The sequence below is a fragment of the Pituophis catenifer genome, unplaced genomic scaffold (genome assembly GCF_029215685.1).
Source record: "Pituophis catenifer annectens isolate HBS135680 unplaced genomic scaffold, rPitCat1.0.hap2 SCAF_1, whole genome shotgun sequence".
In the NCBI taxonomy this organism is placed as follows: domain Eukaryota; kingdom Metazoa; phylum Chordata; class Lepidosauria; order Squamata; family Colubridae; genus Pituophis; species Pituophis catenifer.
The window spans coordinates 19,639,846-19,659,801 of record NW_027256881.1 but is presented as its reverse complement, the minus strand read 5'-3'; the positions used below and the strand labels follow the sequence as shown (position 1 = coordinate 19,659,801).

At 40.7% G+C, this 19,956-nt stretch overlaps 1 protein-coding gene across 1 annotated transcript; it reads left to right on the top strand.

Annotated features, from left to right (window-relative positions):
• Nucleotides 1–1,489: 1,489 nt before the first annotated feature.
• LOC139308535 (caspase-1-like) lies at nt 1,490–19,150 on the top strand. Its single transcript, XM_070932121.1, has 9 exons — nt 1,490–1,599; nt 4,960–5,232; nt 6,192–6,313; nt 7,274–7,447; nt 8,277–8,511; nt 9,035–9,193; nt 10,472–10,581; nt 12,652–12,750; nt 17,254–19,150. Exons 1-8 carry the CDS (start codon nt 1,593–1,595, stop codon nt 12,742–12,744), a joined length of 1,173 nt encoding a protein of 390 aa, XP_070788222.1. The 5' UTR covers nt 1,490–1,592; the 3' UTR covers nt 12,745–12,750; nt 17,254–19,150.
• Nucleotides 19,151–19,956: the final 806 nt, after the last annotated feature.

Below are 19,956 nucleotides of genomic sequence, written 5' to 3'. Positions count from 1 at the left end.
AAGCTTTGTCATTGTTGAAGACGTAATGAATTTGCAATGGCAACATCTCTGATGAAAGGATGACCCAGTGGGATCACAGGTTGTCTTGTTCTTCTTTAAAAGTGATTGATCCAAGGTAATAACCAACCCAGTCATAATCAACTCTTTAGGTTGCTCCTGGTCCTTGAAGTGAAAGAAAGAAAACGGATAAGTTTCAGCTATATATTTTTTGCTATCATTTGGATTATTTAGCAGGCTTTTAATACGAATTATTTACTTAAGGCCTATTTTTGTACTTGTAATTGAATACCATTTTTTTTTTTTTTTTGGCTTTAATTTATATGCCGCCTTTCTCTGGAGACTCAGGGCGGCTTACAATGCGTTAAGCAATTTTAAAAGGAGATATCTAAATTAATCCATGGCAAGGAGGCTGTGAGCATTTTGCATACTCAGTCTTTGTGATACTGACAATATTTGATAACGTGACAGTATTTGTGATATTTATGAATTGTTATTGTTACAATATGACTCCTGATGTCTCCTGTCCTTGTCATGTTGTAACAAAGTACAGTATTCTTTGAGAAACCAATTAAATAATCAACTGTTAATATCCTAGCTGTTTTCTCTATGATATGTAGTTTTATTCATTGTGTGTGTGTGTGTGTGTGTGTGTGTGTGTGTGTGTGTGTGTGGATATGAGAAAGTATTCTTTTATTTGAATATATGTGGAGATTCTCAGACATTCAGCTCATGGTTGTCCCTTCGTTTTTCTTTGAAGAAGTTTAATTTCCCATCCAAGATGCTACTTCAGTTCTGTTCTTTTGTTTGAAGATTTTTATATCTACCTGATTGGTTTGCAACCTAAAAAAAGAAGTGCATAAAAGGAGGGGGGGAAAAACAAGAGATGGAGACCACAAACCTCCAGTTCTGGCTGAGAGGAAGGGATTCTTCTGATGTCAGCTGACACAGAAATCGGAAAAGCGCTGAGGAACAAGCCAGATTTTTCAACAGTGCCCGGGAATGCCTCAAATGCTTTTCTTTCCTGCAACTTGGCAGGAGAAATGCTACCGAATAAGGAATGCACTGAGCTGAACATTTCAAACACAGAAAACAGGAGACTGAACCATTTTTAATAAATGTTCAACTTGGAGAAATTCTTATCGACGTGTTCGTTAAGAGTGGAAAAACGTTTTGATGGCACAAACATTCAAAGCAATCCAGAATTCTGAAGGGCAAAAGATACTTTGCCTGTCTAATGGTCGACGTGGCTGCATATGAAAGAGGCAATCGCGCCCTCTGCCTCTATTTAATACAGTTTTGCAACGTCCTTCCCCTCTTATTTGGTGAAAATAACAAGCAGCCGAGACAAAAAAACTTTATGAAATGTAAAGAGCCCGTTGCATCCAGTGGCTTTCCGCGAAATGGTTGTGTTTCCAGGATACTCCCACGGCGGTTGGGGCCAGTTTTTTCCGCCTGTTCAATTCTTGGGCGGGAAAAGGAAACAATAGGTGTGAGTTCTTTCACTTTCAGAATTGCCTCCAAACCTGGAACTGCTGCTGTGTCTTCAGCTTTTCCCTTCCCCGTCATCGCTGCCCAGTATCAGCTGAGGGATCATGGCAGGTAAGATCATAGATACCTCTCTACACCCCTCCCAGCTTTTTTTTCTTCTTAAAACCTTAAATCCTGAAACAGCGGGAGCGGCAGTTTGACTATTTCCTTTTCTCTCTCTTGCGCTGCATTTTTTACACGTACTATGCGAGGAGGGCCTCTTCCTTTTTCCACCCACTCTGGATCTTGCAACGGGCAAAAAAAAAAATAACTTTATTCCTAAAGCGGGTTTCTTTGGCTGCCTTCCCGTCTATAAGAAAAAAAGATCAGGATTTTAAATCAAGACGCTGGAAGGATCGTATATAGATAGAAAGTACCGGAGGAGAGCAACTGGAGCTGGTTGCAAGGCATCGATTAAGGAGCAGGAGTTTTGTTTCATTGTTTTGAGATTATTTCATAGTTACTGGTTTTATTGTCGTTGTAAGCCTCCCAGAGTTGCTTAAATTGACCGGTCATACAAATCAATCAATCAATCAATCAATAGTGTATGAGTAGGCAAACACAATTGCTTCCTCAGATATGATTAATATAATTCTTTCTCTACATGGTATTCAGCTGAGTTCATTTGCATGATTCAAGTGGAGCGCAAAGAACTGTGCTCTCTGAATTACATCACACATCGAGATACATACACAAATTAGCATAGTTTTTATACGCTTTCAGAAAACAAAGGGACACTGATCATTAGCAAGCAGTAGGCAACAAGCAACAAAGCACAGGTAGTCCTCGACTTATGATCACAATTGGGCCCAATATTTCAGTTGCTAAGCAAGACAGTTAAGTGAGTTTTGTTCCATTTTACAACTTTTCTTGCCACATTTGTTAAGCGAATCTCTGCAGCTGTTAAATTACTAACCCAGTTGTTAAGTGCATCTGACTTCCCCATTGACTTTGCTTGTCAGAAAGTTGCAAAAGATTATCACATGACCCTGGGACACTGCAACCGTCATAAAGAGGAACCAGTTGTCAAGCATCTGAATGTAAACGACGTGATCATGGGGAAGCTGCAATGGTCATAAGTGTGAAAAATGGTCATAAGTCACTTTTTTTCGTGTCATTGTAACTTCAAACCAACTGTTGTATGTCAAGGATTTTCTTTATTCACAACTCCTGGTAGAAGATGGCCCTCCCAGAAGTTGGGTTCATTACTATAATATTACAGCTCTCATCCTTCTGTCCCTAACTGATAACTAATCAGTCAAAAATTTATAGCTAATTTATCTGCAACAAGAGGAATTAACCCTGAACCAACTGCTGGCCTGGTATGAGTTCCTTGATGTGGCTATTTCTGTAGCTTTCCAGGAATTTTAGGACAACCGTTGTGAGAGCCAAGAATCTTCTTCCTAGCATATTCTGCTTCCTAGCCAAGTGCAGGGTCTGCTTGTGTGACGGCCAAGAATGAGAGGCCCAAAATGAAAACATCTAAGAGCAAAATTCAAACAGGATACTATGTCCTGTATAACATCACAATGACTTATGATGCAGTAATTGGAAGTCAAGACCTTTCCTGCTGCCTCTAGTACAGGAGTGTCAAACTCACGACCTGGCCAGATGCATCATGTACTGGCCACGCTCCCGCCCAGTTTAGCAAAGGGGGGAAAAGTCCTAATACCTCATGTGATGCTGCCGTGATGAAGCGAGTTTGATACCCCTGCTCTAGTATTAGTATACTAGAAAAAAGGAATCCCCATACAGTATTTATGAGATGTCTCAGAATGAACAGATCTGAAATTAATCATGCAGGGCCTGCAAGAACCAACTTGCCTGCTAACTTCATGTTTTGGCATTCACAAGGCTCTTGGCTCCACCTGCTTTTTTTATTCTGCTTCTTTTGAATGAATGACTGGATGGGTAGGTGGATGGATGGACACTAGGCTCTGGGCCCGGTACATGTTCTTAGAAAATCAAAATGTGGAGGTGACTGCAACTCAGTGTTTGGTCCGGTAGTGAGCCTGCATGTTAAGGATTCACCAGTTTGCCTTCAAATAAACGGTGGTAGTGATTGCCCATTAATGTAAACTATTTGCAATTGGGCAAACCTTCCTCCATGATTTGTTGGCGTCTACAGCAGTGTTTCTCTAGCTTGCTGACTGGGAGATTCTGGGAGTTGAAGCTGTCAAGGTTGAGAATCTGAAAGGCGGCAAGGCTGAGAAACACTGCTCTATAACATGCTCTAAAGATTTCAAATGTTCATTCCAACCCAAAGATTGGAGATTCCTAGCAGAGACAATGTAGTTTGGAGCAATACATTGGACCAATGAATTGACTCAGTATAAAGTAACTTCATACACAGATCCTACTTGTTGCTCTTCAGGGAAGAGGTTACCCTCCACACCTGATGTTCATTTACCTCACTATTCTCTCTCACTTGAGCCATCGCTTTCCACTTCAACATTAGCCAAGTCTGATTGACCATAAAGGGAAAATATTCCTTATTTTTTCAGGACCTACAGTAGCAGCCAAATGCAGATGACAACTCAAATTAAGATGGGACTTATTCTACACTTTCACTGAATATCTTTAAGTGATAAGGAACGGATATCTACATTTCCCTTCTCTCCCGCAAACAAATTTCAGTTTTCCTGCAGTCATTTATTCCTATCTTTTGTTAGTAATATCGATCAAAGTATTTGGCTATGCAGTAGGGAAAGAAAAAATCGAGCCCTTTTCATATAACATGTTTACTGAGTTCCTGAATTAACCTGTTTTCTGTGCTTAACTAAAGAATAATAAATTAACCAAAATGTACAGCTATTACATCCTAAACTAAAAAAGCAAACTCGCATTGACATTAGACAAGCTTAGCATATTGCACAAATCAGCTACTGGTGGTATTTAACTGTTATAGGAACAATATCTGAGCACGTGTGTGTATATAAGGGATTGTGATTAGATAGAGTCCAGCATCACTTTTTTCACTTTCTGCAGAATCCTATGCTAATTTAATAATAAATAAAATCCAGTCATTGGTCAGGCTTAACCACTTAAGGGTTCTTTGGGCAGAAAAACGAGCTAAGTAATCTAGCTTCCCCAGGGGGCAGTTTTTTGCCAGAAGTTAGCAAAAAAAAAAAGGTAGCAAATTACTATCACTTGACTGCAGGATGCTAAAACCCACAAATTTTATAAAATAAATAAATAAAATAAACCAATTGTAAATACAAGCAGGTTGCCAATTGCCCGAACTGCAATCACATGAGTGCAGAGGTTGTTCAACAATCCTAAATGTGCATGAAGGTGATAAACCAATTGTTCCTGTTAAGGATATTGTGACTTTGAACTGACTTAAGTCAAGGACAATCTGTATCTCAGTAAAGTTGTAATTCTTCAAGTCAGAGTGATAAATTTAGAAAAATGCACTTGTTTTCCTTACAGACAAGAAGTTGGGAGAAGTGCGTGCAGAGTTTATACAGCGTGTTAACAAATCTATCATCAGCCAACTCTTGGATGATCTGCTCAGTGAGGATATCATGGATGATGAAGAGGTGGAAGGAGTGAATGCGAAAGATAAGACACAGGACCAAGCAAGAATTTTGATCGATAATGTGAGAAAAAAGGGGCCTAAGGCTAGCCGCCTCTTTATTGACTTCCTCCTGGCCCGAAATGCTTGCTTAGCTGAACAACTGGATCTCCAAACCTTTCCTTCTGGTACTTGTGATCTTACAGTATATCATCTAGCTTTGGGCCAAAATTACTGGCCTCTCTCCCTAATTTAGTTACTGTGGCCCAGAATCATGCAAAAGCTTTGTGTTGTGCCCCAAACAGTTTGGGCTGGTTAGATTTGGCCATATTGGTGTAATAAGATATTTTGAAAGGAAACTTTACCATAAGATGATATTCCCCTGTTTTTTAGGAGCACATTCTTAAGAATGTTTCTATATACTAAGATATAGGTACATGAAATTTGGGTGCCTTCCTATTTTTAATTAGCTTCATCATATTTCATAAAAACTCCCCCTTTTTTTTTTTTTTTTGGACTAGGACAGTGATGGCGAACCTTTTGGTCTCGGCGTGTCAAAAATTCAGAAAAAGCCTAACTTGACTCCGCTGGTGTGTCACGTCCTCCCCATCAGACAAAGGAGAATCAATTCTTAACAAAGTGTTCTTTGGGATAGTGAGATGGGCAGCATATAAATGTAATAAACTAAATAAAAACTCACATAATTGCAAATATTTTCTGATTTGTCTTTGCCTATTTGAGGTTGCATAAGGCCTGAATACTTTGGAGAATGCTCTTTGCCTTCTCTGTAAAGAACAGGAAAGCATGTCCCATTTTTGCACCCTTTTTTGAGGCTCCAGAAGCTGGGTGAGAGCAGAGCTGCACGATTTCCAGAGGCCATGTGAGAACATACCACATTCTTGTGCAGTGTCTGGAGCCTCTGGAAACCATGTGAGAACTTCCCATGCTTTTTGGAGGCTACAGAGGCCACAGTAGATTGTGGTGTGCTCTTATGCCGCTTCTGGACCCAATTCCCAATGCCCTTCGGACAGGCTGCTAGGGACTGTAGTTTAGCAATTTAAAAGGTTCTACTCTGGCTCACGTGATATTTAATAATTCACTGTGGTAAAAAAGCTGAATATGGTGTTCAACTTTCTTCCATCTCCAGTTAGCCAGCCAATAAAAGGTAACATCTCAGAGGAAGAGGTCCAGTTCCTAGAATCTAAAAACGGGATCAGGCTTTGTCCTCAGAATGTATTTCAGCAAATACAGACTAATGAAGGCAAAGAGGTGAGTTGGCAAACCTAGTTAGATCTATCCAAGACTTGAGCTTAAATACTGCACTTTATTGCATGCAGCAGCTGCTATAAAGGTAGCCACAGATGTGAATTGAAAATTCATCTTTTGTAGCAGAAATTTTGAATATATCTTAAATTCTCCTCAACTTGGCTTTTAGAAATATTACCTTGTTTTATTTCTAAAGCAAAACAAAAAAAAAAAAAAGACCTGGGAATCTTCTATTGTTCCATATCTAACACAAATAAAACAGATAACATGAAATTAAGGAAGGTTTAAATATAATGTGACCACAATACCTTCATTGGCTTTAAAGTAGACAACCAATGGAGTAGCTTGCCTTCAGAAGTTGTGGGAGCTTCATCACTGGAAGCTTTCAAGATGTAACCAGACTGCCATCTGTCAGAAATGGTGTAAGGTCTCCTGCTTGGATGGGGGGTTGGACTAGATGACCTACAAGGTTCCTTCCAACTTTGTTAATCTGTTATGTCTGTACACTTAAATATCTGGAGGTCCTGAGAGATTGAACTCATGGACTTTGTGGCTTCACAGAATTTCCATGCCCTCTGAATATTTGCTGCTGGTTACATGAAGGGGAAGGAAAGGGAAGTCTTGCCTTCAAATCAGGCTTGTGGGTTTCCTCAAGTGCCTAGCCACCCACTATGCAAACAGGGTCTGATTTAGCAATTTTATTTTTATAGTTAAGTGGAACAAATCTTCAGATTCAAATAATATCTGAACATTAAATTCTGAGTAATAGCAAAACCATTGTTATCTGTTAGGCTTGTTTGTAGATTTTGCAACACCAACAAGATCATTCAAATGTTATCGAACTAGTTTCTAGGATCCCCCACCACTGGCTAAAATTGATAAGAATTGGGAGAGCCCTAAACTAGATGGATGCTTGGCATAACTATAGTTCAGGATAAGAACTACTTTTCTTTCCCTATGCAGATCTACCCTATCAAGGATCCCAAGACTCGTACGCGCCTGGCCTTGATAATCTGCAATATCAAATTTGATTGCTTGGATTATAGAAAGGGGGCTGAAGTCGACTTGGAACAGATGAAGCTTCTCCTAGAAGATCTGGGATACAATGTGGAAACAGAGACCAATTTAAGCTCACAGGTTAAAAAAAAAAAAAAAAGCTTATTTCACAGAGTAAAATTCAATTTGTTACTCAAGGAAAAATTCTAGTGAAACCTAAACATTGAAGGAATGGGTGTGGAGGTTTTGATTTTGCCCGTTAATATGTGTATTAATTCTAGCCGCCCATAGTTAGTTGACAGCTTCAAAATTGAATAAAGTGTGGCAATCTTGTTAAACTACCTATACAATAATATTTAGCATAGATGTAGAAAATGTGGATGTTTTAAATTATAAAGCCAGCAAGCCCTGGCTCATGGCCATGCTGATTGGAGTTGATGGAACCTCAATTCCAAATAACTGTAGGTTATCAAGTTGTTTATACCTAGGAAAAATGTGTCTGAATTGATAATTGAACTTCTCTCCTGGATTAATTTTTTTTTTATTTCAACTGCCAGCATGTTGCTTCTTTTTCATCTCCCATAATTGTTTCTCCAAAAAAACAGTTGAGGAGGCTAGCTTTCCAGTGAGAATATACTACTATACTGGCCAGGATGTTTTTTTTCCCTTCGGTAGAGCATAATGAGGTCAGCCTTCCATTCAGCTGTGAAGATAGGACCCATCACCATATTGGAGATTTGTGTCAGTGTTCACAGTTCTCAGATATGGAGATTTGCTGTACAGCCCTCCCATTCAATCTAGAGAGAAAAAGCTAGTAATTGTTTATGCACTGAATTTTTGCTAAGCTTAAATAATAATTTAAATCTAGTGCAATTGCAAGAATAGCCTTCTCAATTCTAATGATGAGTGCAGAGTTAGTTAGAAACTCCATTTCCACTCCTGACCCACCTTCCTTTTTCATTGCTTTCAGGGTATAACCACTTGCTTGAAGAATTTTGCAGCCCGGAGAGAGCACAAGGCTTCAGATGGGATGTTTGTGGTACTGATGTCTCATGGCTATCAGGACAGCCTTTGTGGAATCCACTCAGAAGACAAAGATGTTGACATCTTCTCCATCAAAACTGTCTTCTCCACCTTCAACAACATGAATTGCCCAGCTTTGAGGGGAAAGCCCAAGGTGGTCATTATTCAAGCATGTCGTGGTGGTAGGTAGCTGAAGTTGAGATCTGGGAGGAGAGAAGGCAGACAAGTGTTTGGCAGGAACATATAGTCTCTTGCACGTAGTCTTAACTAAACCAAGCAACTTCTAGATCAGGAGTGGGGAACTATGGCCCTTTTATGACTTGTGGACTTCAGCTCCCAGAATTCCTGAGTCACCGATGTTGCCTCAGGAATTCTGGGAGTTGAAGTCCACAAGTCATAAAGGGGCCATAGTTCTCTACTTCTACTCTAGACGAACATTTTCTTTCGGCAATCTGATTTGTAGATTTGCTGATTGTATTTATCCCCACAAGACTTGTGATCTTCAGGTGTGTTGGAATAATGATTTTCCACAAATGGCAAAAGCTAATTTTGAACCTTATCTTAAACCTTTGCAGTTTACCTCATTGAAACCTCTCAGGAACCAAAAGCTATGCTGTACTTTAATGATGATCATAAAGCCTTGTGCGAGTAACCTCTCTTCTGTTTTGATAATGATTGTTGATTCCCCTCATTTTGTTTCTCCAGAGCAACGAGGGTACAGGGTGGAAAACGTGGAAGACTCAGCTGCATTTGCTGCTGCCTCTCTCCAGTCTGATTCACACGTCACCATGCAATTGCAAGCTGATGCCGTTCAGAGAGTACATGTGGAGAGTGACTTCATCTGCCTATATTCCACCACCCCTGGTAAGAGACTGTTAAAAGAAAATTGCTAAGTAGGGGTCCAAAGCAGGACAGAAATACAGGCATTTAGTTCACAAAGCTGTCTGTCCAAGATTGGCAACTAATCAGTTAAGAAAACCTGATCTGGACCTCTTTGCTAAGTATCAGAAATTCTCTGGCATGCTCACTGCAAAAGGCCTAGTCATTCAGTCATTCATTTATAAGATTTTTATCTCACCTTTATTATTTTGTAAGTAACTCACAAAGAACATAGTAATACTCCTTCCTCCTCTTCTTTTTCACAACAACCCTGTGAGGTAGATAGATTCGCGGATTTGACAATATTTTGAACCACATCCCACCCAAAGAGGTTGCGTCTCGCCAATAAGTTAAATAATCAGAAATCTGATCAGCATGAACAAAGATGAGTATGTAGTATGAACTAACCTCGTTGTATAGTAACTGAACCATAAGCTATCCAGTCCACCCTGCTAAATCCCCATAGGCCTTGGGCCTGCTCCCCACCTACTCATACCTATTGTACCCTTAACTTTTGAAGGTCTCCAGACCTCATATTGGAGAAGGAGGGCACTTGGGCCACTTGGCTGCCTCCGGGAAATAGGTGCCATTTTTGGCACACCCACAATTTCTTGAAGTCCTACCGAAATTGTGGCCGCTTCTGCAGATGGAGCACTCCATTCTGCTTCCCTAATATTGTCTGCACAGTGCTGAGAAAACCTTTAGAGATCTTTAAAAAGTAAGTGGATAATGGGAGATTGGGAGGAGGCCAAGCCCTGTGAGGGACCCGAGAGAAAACCTGTGGGTCCTTGGTGGAGGAGGGAAAGTAGGCCCAAGGGCTGTAGGGATGACAAGGAGCAGGAATGGAGCATAAGTGTGCTTAGGGATGGGGGAGGTCTTGGAAGGCCAAAGACAGGAGGGCCGGGGGCTGCATTAGATCTCTCAGGGCCTTCCCCACCCCTGAAGCTCTTCTCTGTTTAACGATCCACATGTTGATATGACTGCATCAGGGAGAGCAGGGGATGATGGTTGTTACATGAGGCCATCTCGCTCAACGGCCATCACCACTTGCAAAGGAAATTTATTTTATTTTATTTTATTTTGAATTTGTATACTGCCCTTCTCCCTGAGGACTCAGGGCGGTGAACAGCCAAGTAAAAATGGGCAGGCTCCATTACTGTCATAGGTCAAAGACTGTCTGTATAGGTTTAAAGTTTGTTAGGTAGAGAATGAAGTCTGACATCGTTAAGAATCATTATTGCTTAATCATTGTTGTCTGTTTAGATCATGTATCCCGGAGACACCCTGAAACTGGATCACTCTTCATCATCCAGCTAATAGATACTATCAAGAAACATGCCTGGAATTGCAATTTGGAAGAGGTCTTCCGGAAGGTAGGTCTGCTCAGGTCTTTCTACACAAGGCTGTCATGTTTGGAATGAAGTTCTTTTGTTAAAGACCCACTTTGGAATGGCATTAGGAGCCGTGATGGCACAGTGGCTAGGATGCAGTATTGCAGGCTAACTCTGCCCACTGCCAGGAGTTCGAACCTTACAGGCTCAAAGTTTACTCAGCTTTCCATCCTTCAGAGGTCAGTAAAATGAGGACCCAGATTGTTGGGGACAATATGTTGATTCTGTAAACTGCTTAGCAAGGGCTGTAAACACTATGAAGCGGTATATACTTGTTGTGCATATACCTTTTTTTGCTAGTGGAATAATGTAACAGAATCGTGAAAACCTAACAAAGTATTTTTCCCTGTACAATATGTTTAAATCTAGAGTGGAGTGGAGTGGGAGGGGAGGGGAGGGGAGGAGGGGAGGGGAGGGGAGGGGAGAGGAGAGGAGAGGAGAAGAGAAGAGAAGAGAAGAGAAGAGAAGAGAAGAGAAGAGAAGAGAAGAGAAGAGAAGAGAAGAGAAGAGAAGAGAAGAGTTTTATTGGCCAAGTGTGATTAGACACACAAGGAATTTATGTCCGGTGTATAAGCTCTCAGTGTACATGTAAAACACCAAAGTAATAATAATCATAATAATAAAGTTTAGGTAGTCCTGTTGTTAAGTGAGACATTTTAAGTGAATTTTTCACTAGTTTATGACCTTTCTTGCCACACTTGTTAAGTGAATAACTGCAGTTGATAAGTAGGTAACACAGTTGTTAAGTGAATCTGACTTCCCCATTGATTTTGCCTGTCAAAATGTTGCAAAAGGTGATCACATGACCTTGGGACACAGCAACGGTCATAAGTAAATCAATTGCCAAGCATCTGAATTTTGATCACATGATCATGGGGATGCTACAAAGGGTGTAAGTGTGAAAAATGGTCATGAGTTACTTTTTTCAGTGCCGTTGTAACTTTGAATGGTCACTAAACAAACTGTTGTAAGTCAAGGACTACCTGTAATAATAATCACAGTAATGAGGTAGTGGAACAGATGAGAAGGATAATAGCAATACAGCCATACTACATGATTCAATATACTTAGACATACTTAAGATGGAGTTACTCTGTTTCTCATGCTTCCCTCTTATTCAAAAATGTGTTTTGTAACAGACCCATTTCCTACTTTAAGATCTTGCTGCTTCCTCTGTGTTTCAAGGTCTATTAAGCATTCCATCATAGGAGTCCTGTAAGACCTTTTAAGACTAAACTTTATTTTAAGCGATAAGCTTTTGTGAACTGGAACTCATTACATCAGGACCATGGAGTCACCTGATTGATGTGGCATTTAAATAGATTGGGATGAGATGAGGGCAAAAGAAAGGTGGTTATGCAGATGAAGATTCCATGTCGAACACCTATCAACTAATAACTATAATATGCTATGCCATAAGATACAATCATTAGTTTTAAAAGTTGTCAATTGATTCTGATTTTGCCTACTAGTATAGTATAGCCTTTATTGTCATTGTACATCATATATACAACAAAATTGGTTATTGTAGTCTAATCTGATTCTTCTACAACAGGGGTGTCAAACTATTTCATTGAGGGCTGCATCAGGGTTGTGTTTAGCCAGGGGGGCATGGCCGGCTTGCACAGTCTCCTCGAGCTCTGTTATTGCTGGCAGAGGGCTGCAGGACGCTGTCGTGGCCAAAAACGGAGTCTGGGCGGGCTGCATGCGGCCTCCCTGAGCTTCGTTTTCACTGACAGAGCGCTGCAGGAGTCTTTCACGGCTAAAAACGGAGCCTGGGAGGGCCACACATGGCTGGCATGTTTTCACTGGCAGAGGCACAGCAGGCTGGTCCTTCTCCCGTGCCAGAGCGGCACTGCGGGCCAGATCTAAGCATCCCGTGGACCGGATCCAGCCCACGGGCCTTGAGTTTGACATCCCTGTTCTACAGTGTCTAGTTAGTAAAGTGAGCATGTATAAGGTGATAAAATATTACTAATTTTTAGATGGGGCTACTTGACTTTCTTGGACATGCACGCACCAGCTTTTCTTTCTGTACCTTCCATATTACAGGTGATGGACCATTTTGCAAGCAACCTATGTCAGATGCCCTCAAAGGACAGAACCACCTTGACCAAAAAGTTCTACCTTTTCCCGGGACATTGAAGCCAGGTAAGTGTTTCTTCCTGTAGCTGTAATACCCGATTTTGGGATATTTGGGGGCAATAGAGTGAGGGACAACAGAGTCAGCTGATTTTTCTTGGAGTTTTTGGGTAAATCGGAAGCCCCTTAGTGACAAATCAGGAAATCCCTCCTTCATATCTCAATATTATCATGAACTCACTGTGAGATCTTCAGCCTCTTTCCCTCTGTGTAATATGGAGAAAAATAATGCTTTTTTAAACATCAGTAATAGGACATCACAAGCCACATGCAGGCTCTCCTATTCCCCAAGTAAATATTCCCCAGAAACCAGGGGCTGGTTGCTGAGTGCCCGGTAACATGACCTCAGGGTGGCCCAGATGTTGAAATTTTGGATTTGGGTCATAAAGAGCTTTTTCAGGGTCCAAGAGACCAGTCAAAAGTTGAGACTACCTGTATACCTGTATGTGGTATACTATCAGACACTGCATATCATCTATATATACTTTAAATAGTATCTTAGTAGTATCTTAACCAGATCTTCGTACTTTCCGTCGTGCACTTAAGACTTTTCTATTTCACCAAGCCGGGCTGGCATAATTCTCTTCTAATTTTTCTAAATCTTTATGTTGAAAATTCTTAACCGATGAATCAAATTGGCTTAATCATCTTATATTCACATTTTATATGTATGTTATTTTAACTGTTCACCGCCCTGAGTCCTTCGGGAGAAGGGCGGTATAGAAATTGAATGAATGAATGAAGGAAGGAAGGAAGGAAGGAAGGAATGAAGGAATAAATAAATAAATAAATAAATAAATAAATAAATAAATAAATAAATAAAAATGTAAATGTCCGCTTGTACATAACCACACATCTCTGAAAGTTCTTCACCGATTGCTTTCAAATTTTGACACAACGTTGCATTCAACTATGGGCGCGTTTTTATATACCTATATTATATACATGTCACACCTGTGACAGGTAAAAACATGAAAAACATTGGAAAACATTGAAAGACATTGACAAACATTGAAAAACAGCGCCATCTGCTGGACGTAAAACCAACATGGCAGCCTCCCAGCCCTGATTACACTCAACAGATTTCTGCTCCTTACATTTAGACTCTCCATATTGCTTCCAAGAAACTGCGCATTTGGAAGGCAGAGACGCCCGAGAGCCATATCCTGCCACCAGGCTCGGAAGGTGGGCAGCCGGCTCCCGCCGGGAAGCCCTTGCAGCCGGCGCTTCTAGGGCTAGGCGGGGCCCACCCGAGCCTGGCTCTGACCTCCCACACCCCCGGGCACCCTGCAAACTAGCTTCGCCCACCGCTGCTGCCCATCCCTGCCAGCCGCTCTCGGGGCTCCCTCCAAAGAACACCTGGCAACGAGGCTGCCTGGGTCCACCGAGTGGCAACCCTCCATCCCTCGCCTGGCCCGAATCGCGCCTGGCCCAGCACTACCACGGGCCCTAAGGTCAGAAAGACCAGCTGCTAACCGTTGCTATGCGAATCCGGTCAGTGAGCGGGAGATGGAGGCAACTGGAGCCTCGGGGTCGCCTTTGACCAGCGCCGCCTTTGACCAGCGCCGCCTTTGATTCCCAGGCCAGATTCTCTGGCAGTTCACGGAGCCTACACGAAAATTTCGGCCTCTGGCAGAAAAGGGGCTTCGGGGGGCGGAAACGGGCAGGAGGGAGGATGGCCAGCCCTCCTTCGTTTCGCCTGGAAGAGCGGGGGATTTAATCATTCCCCTGCCCTTGGCAGGCAGGCGAGGAGAACTGCGCAGCAGGGGTCCAGTGGGGTATGCGTGGCTCCTGGCTTTGCTGCTTTCTTCCTTCGGGCGGGAAGCCCCAAACCAGCCTCGAACCCCCACCGTACCCCCTCCCTCCTTCCCTTCCCTTCCCTGCTATTCGTCTCTCCATCGAGCCCCCAGAGAACATCTGTGTAGGGAGGATGGAGGGGGCCCCCGAGTTTCTGCTGTGGTGCGGAGAGCTATGAAGGCCCGGCCTGAAAAGGTAAGGGCGATGGCAGGGGATGCAGAAGAGGCCGTGCCAGAGACAGAGATAAACAGAGAGAGAGGGAGAGAGAAACATAGAGAAATACAGAGAGACGGGGGGGGAGAGAGAGACACATACAGAGATACAGAGAGAGGGAGGGAGAGAGAGACATAGAGATACAGAGAGAGGGGGAGAGAGACATAGATACAGAGGGGGAAAGAGAGAGACAGATACAGAGAGAGGGGGGAGAGAGAGACATAGAGATACAGAGAGAGGGGGAGAGAGAAACAGAGATACAGAGGGGGGTGGAGAGAGAGACATAGAGAGATACAGACAGGGGAGAGAGAGAGACATAGAGGGATACAAAGAGGGGGAGAGAGAGAGAGGATTTTGTGGTTCCCATTGTTTTTTAGCAACCGGTTCTCTGCCCTAATCACCAGCTGGATAGGCGTGGTTTGGGGGCTGTCATGTGACTGATGAAAGTGAGTGATGTCGAGTTGGCCACGCCCACCAAATGTTCGTGGAGAGTTTGGAACTTCAGCTTCGCTCTTTTAGCCCAGCGAAAGCACCAGACTGGGCCACAGCAACGCGTGGCCGGGTACAAGTTAGTATTTAATATAGATAGCAAATATTGATGTAAGGAATTACAGTATGTATGACATAAAGACCTAGACATTCTTTTAAGTGTTTAATCACAACGGTAAGTAGCTGAGTTGAATAATTGCGTGATAACAGGGGTGGACTTTTGTTCTGTTTTACAGTTTTTATTAGCTTATAATAAAAAATACAAAAATAAAAGGAGCAAATAGTAGGAAACAAAAGGGAGGGAAAGGGGAAGAGAGAAGTATAGAAAAGAATGGGGAGAAAGGTGTTGACTTCCAACTCCCTCAGGTGCAGAAGAATAACGCATTAACATCAAACCTCAACTTTTTAGTTTTTCATAATAGTATAAATTAGCTATTTGTATAACAACAAATCTATCTAAACAGTAAAACCCCAAATCAAAGTTTCATTCTTTTCCACCTCAAGCACAAAGTCAAAAAACGGTTTCCAAGTAGAAACAAAAGTATTTATTCTTTTCTTTGATCAAAACAGTCAAATTAGCCATGTTTGCTAACTCCATCAACTTTTGCAGCCATTCGTCCATTGTGGGAATCAAAATGTCTTATTTTTGTGCATAAAGTAATCTTGCTGCCAACAACACATGTAACATCAAAGTTCCAAGTTTTTTTCCAAGTTTTTTTTTCTATTAAGCCCAAAAGAAAAGTTTCTGATTTTATCTTTATATTCACTTTAATAATTTTCTGTAATACAGTAAAAATCCTACTCCAGTATTTCTTTGCTTTATCACATGCCCACCATAAACGGTAAAAGTCCCTTCTTTACATTTCCATTTCCAACATTCATTTGAAATACCACTCTACATTCTGGATAACTTCTCTGGTGTTAAATACCAGCGATACATCATCTTATAGAAATTTTCTTTTATGTTATAATTATAAAACCTTTTGTCCACATATTTTCCCATTAGTCAAGCATCACATTATATCCAAAATTCCTTGCCCACTGAATCATACCATACTTTACATGCTCATTTTCCAAATTCAATTGCAATAACATTAAGCAAAGTCCAGAAGCGGTTTTCAAGTAGAAACAAAAGTACTAATTCTTTTCTTTGATCAAAACTGTCAAATTAGGCATGTCTGCTGACTCCATCAACTTTTGCAGCCATTCGTAACATTGTGGGAAGCGAAATGTCCTTCCATTGTTGTGCATATAAAATAATCTTGCTACCATCAAAATAGAAGTTCCACATTTTTCCCCAAGTCTTTTTCCGTCAAACGTATAACTCTTTTTATGTAATTTAAATCTTTCTTTCAAATGTAAGTATGTAAACCAATGGCAGACATGACCTTCTGATTCCAACTCTTCCTTAGACTTGAGGGTGGGGTCACCAAAATTAAAATATATTATTTTACCATAAGTCCACGGTTCCGGCTTCGCCACTGTTTCTTTTCTGAAAAAAGGCTTCCTGGGAGGACACCCAAAGAGGCATCTTCGTAGAAAACCTTGTTTTGTATTTATTCCAAACTCTTGGCATGGCACTTCTAACAAAATGGTTCTTAAAATCAACATTTACTTTAACTTTGTCATACCACTTTGCCATCCAAACCATAATTCATGACCTTCTAAATCAAGTGGCATCTTGTTCCAGAGGTTCACCCGCTCTTTTAGCCAGACCAAACAAGAAGCATCAAAATACAGTTTCAAATCTGGTAAATCTCAACCCCTTTTTCCTTAGCGTCTTGCAGTAGTTTATATCTAATTCTTGGTTTTTTCCCTTGCCATGTAAACTTGAAAATATCCCTCTGGCATTGTTTGAATGGAAGTGTGGACTTTTATTATACTTTGGGGGGCATTATTGTATAGTTTTAATGTATTGTGTGCCACTCAGTTATACAAGCAGCATAAGCCATATACTGTAAATTTTTAAATAAATAAATAGCTGCTGCTCATTCTTTTTCTTCTTTTTCTCAGATGAAGGAGAAACTACTGGACCCAAAAGCAGACAATTTTCAGATATATAGAAGAAACATGGATTAACCACACGTTGTCTGTTCTCCACTTTATTCCTCATTCCATCAACCCATTTTGGGAATTTTATGTGATTTTTGTCTAAATCATATTCAGTGTGATTAGTATTTGTTTCCCACAGCAGAAACGTTTAACTAGGATGCTTAAAATAGAAATTAACTGAGTCAAATTTTAACTGAGTCAAAATTCAGTTGTAGTGGGTCCTCCCCTCTCCCCCCCCCCCCATGGTAAGGAACAATTAATAAAGAAATTAAAGATTTTTAATAAAATAGCTGGTTTTTAAGGTCAACAAACAGAAAACCAAGGCGTTGGTCAAAAATATGAGTATACCAGATCAAAATAAATTAAGGCCAAACATGGCTTTTAAATTGGAAAGAAAGTTAAATATTTCGGAGTAATATTAACCACTCAAAATTGTACGTTATTTTAGAAAAACTATGGAAAAGTGTGAAATGCAATTTAAAAATATTTAGTGAAATACGATCAAACTAAAAATATCAGTACTGTGCAAAAGTGTTAAGCAGTTGTGCAAAAGTGCTGTAAATTAAGGATGATTTAAGAAATAGAAGTATTAACAGTTTATTATTTGTATCAATTAATAAAATGGAAAGTACATGAACAGAAGAGAAGTCTAAATCAAAACAATATTTGGTCTGACCAGCCTTTGCCTTCCAAACAGCATCAATTCTTACACTTGCACAAAGTAAGGGATTTTGTAGAGTTAAGAGTCAAGTGTTCAGATTAACTAATTACACCAAGCAGCTACTAATGATCATCAATTTCATATGTAGGTTGAAATACAGTCAGAAACAGAAACAGCTGTGTAGGAGGCTTAAAACTGGGTGAGGAACAGCCAAACCCTGCTACTAAGATGAGCTTGTGGAAGATAGCTTCATGTCACAGGTCATACAAATGGCAAAATTGAGCACAGGAACAAGACATAAAGTTGTTCTACTACATCAGCAAAATCTCTCCCAGGCAAAGATTTCAAAGCAGACTGGGGTTTCAAGATGTGCTGTTCAAGCTGTGAGTTCAGTCCCACAGAACATATCAAAATACTAGAAATAGAATTTTTCCTGATTGCTACCCTGCTCTGAATTTAACTCAAAATATTTTAAAAGTCATTGTATTTTTAAGTATTTTAAAAGGCCTAAAGAGTTTGGGATCAAAACTCTATGTTACTCAACTGAGAAGGAGGAGGGATACAAGAAAGAATATTTTTCGTTTTTGTAGGAAGAAATATCCTTCTGGGTTCAGCTCCAAGTGGGGAAAAAGACACTGGAAACATGGAGACTGTTTGGAAAGATGGCTTAATGGTGGACAGGATCACATGGTTCAAGTTCCTGAACAGAAAAGGGCCGAGATGCTGAGAGTCCCTGGGTTTTTATGCTCTCTCTGGGTTTTGAACTTCCTGGGGCCCAGGAAGAGTATCCTGATTGGTTGTCAGACTCCCAGGGGGTGGGGGTTTTAGCTAGCCTTGCTGGCTGATGTAATCTTCCCAGTTGCTATGTGGTGAGTTTCTGTTGCTAGATGGATCCTATTGTGTTGCAGATGATGGTCCATTGACAAAGATTGAGTTTCTGCCTCTGGTCCATTGACAAAGGGTGGGGACAGGAAGATGGGAGCTGCTTCGTCTTTAAAACATGCTTCTCCATTTCTCATCCAGGGAAACATAATATTCTGCCTTTTTAATATTTCCCAAAATATTTCATTCTTCTAGGAAAGGGGTGGGTGCTAACTTCCTACAATTTTGATGTAGCAGTTGTGGAATAAAATGTTCCCAAAGGCCATCTGGCCCCACTGCAACAAACCTTTTATCATTGTGTAACAGAGTACAGATTTGTTGAGTAACCAATTAAATAAACAACTGTTAATATCCTACCTGTTTTCTCTGTGATATGTAGTTTTATTCATTGTATATTAAAAAAAAAAAAAAGATTTGTTCACCACGTTGAGAGAGTATTCTTTCGCTTGAATGTCTGTGGAGATTCTCAGTCATCCAGCTCATGGTTGTCCCAAAGGTGCTTTTTTAAAAGGCAACTGGACTTTCTTTGTTTTTCCTTGAAGATGTTTAGTATTTCATCCAAGAAGCTACTTCAGTTCTGTTCTTTTGTATGAAAATTTTTATATCTACCTGATCGGTTTGCAACCTAAAAAAATAAGAGCATAAAAGGAGGGAGGGGGAAACAAGGGATGGAGACCACAAACCTCCAGTTCTGGCTGAGAGGAAGGGATTCTTCTGATGTCAGCTGACATAGAAATTGGAAAAGCACTGGGGACCAAGCCAGATTTTTCAACAGTGCCCGGGAATGCCTCAAATGCTTTTCTTTCCTGCAACTAGGTAGGTGAAATGAGGACCTAGATTGTGGGGGCAATAAGCTGACTTTGTATAAATATACAAAAGAATGAAGGCTATTGCTTAGCGCATTGTAAGCCGCCCTGAGTCTCTGGAGAAGGGTGGCATATAAATCAAATTATAAAAAAAAAAAAAAAAACTTGGCAGGAGAAATGCTACCGAATAAGGAATGGACTGAGCTGAACATTTCAAACGCAGAAAACAGGAGACTGGACCATTTTTAATAAATGTTCAACTTGGAGAAAATCTTATCGACGTGTTCGTTAAGAGTGGGAAAACGTTTTGATGGC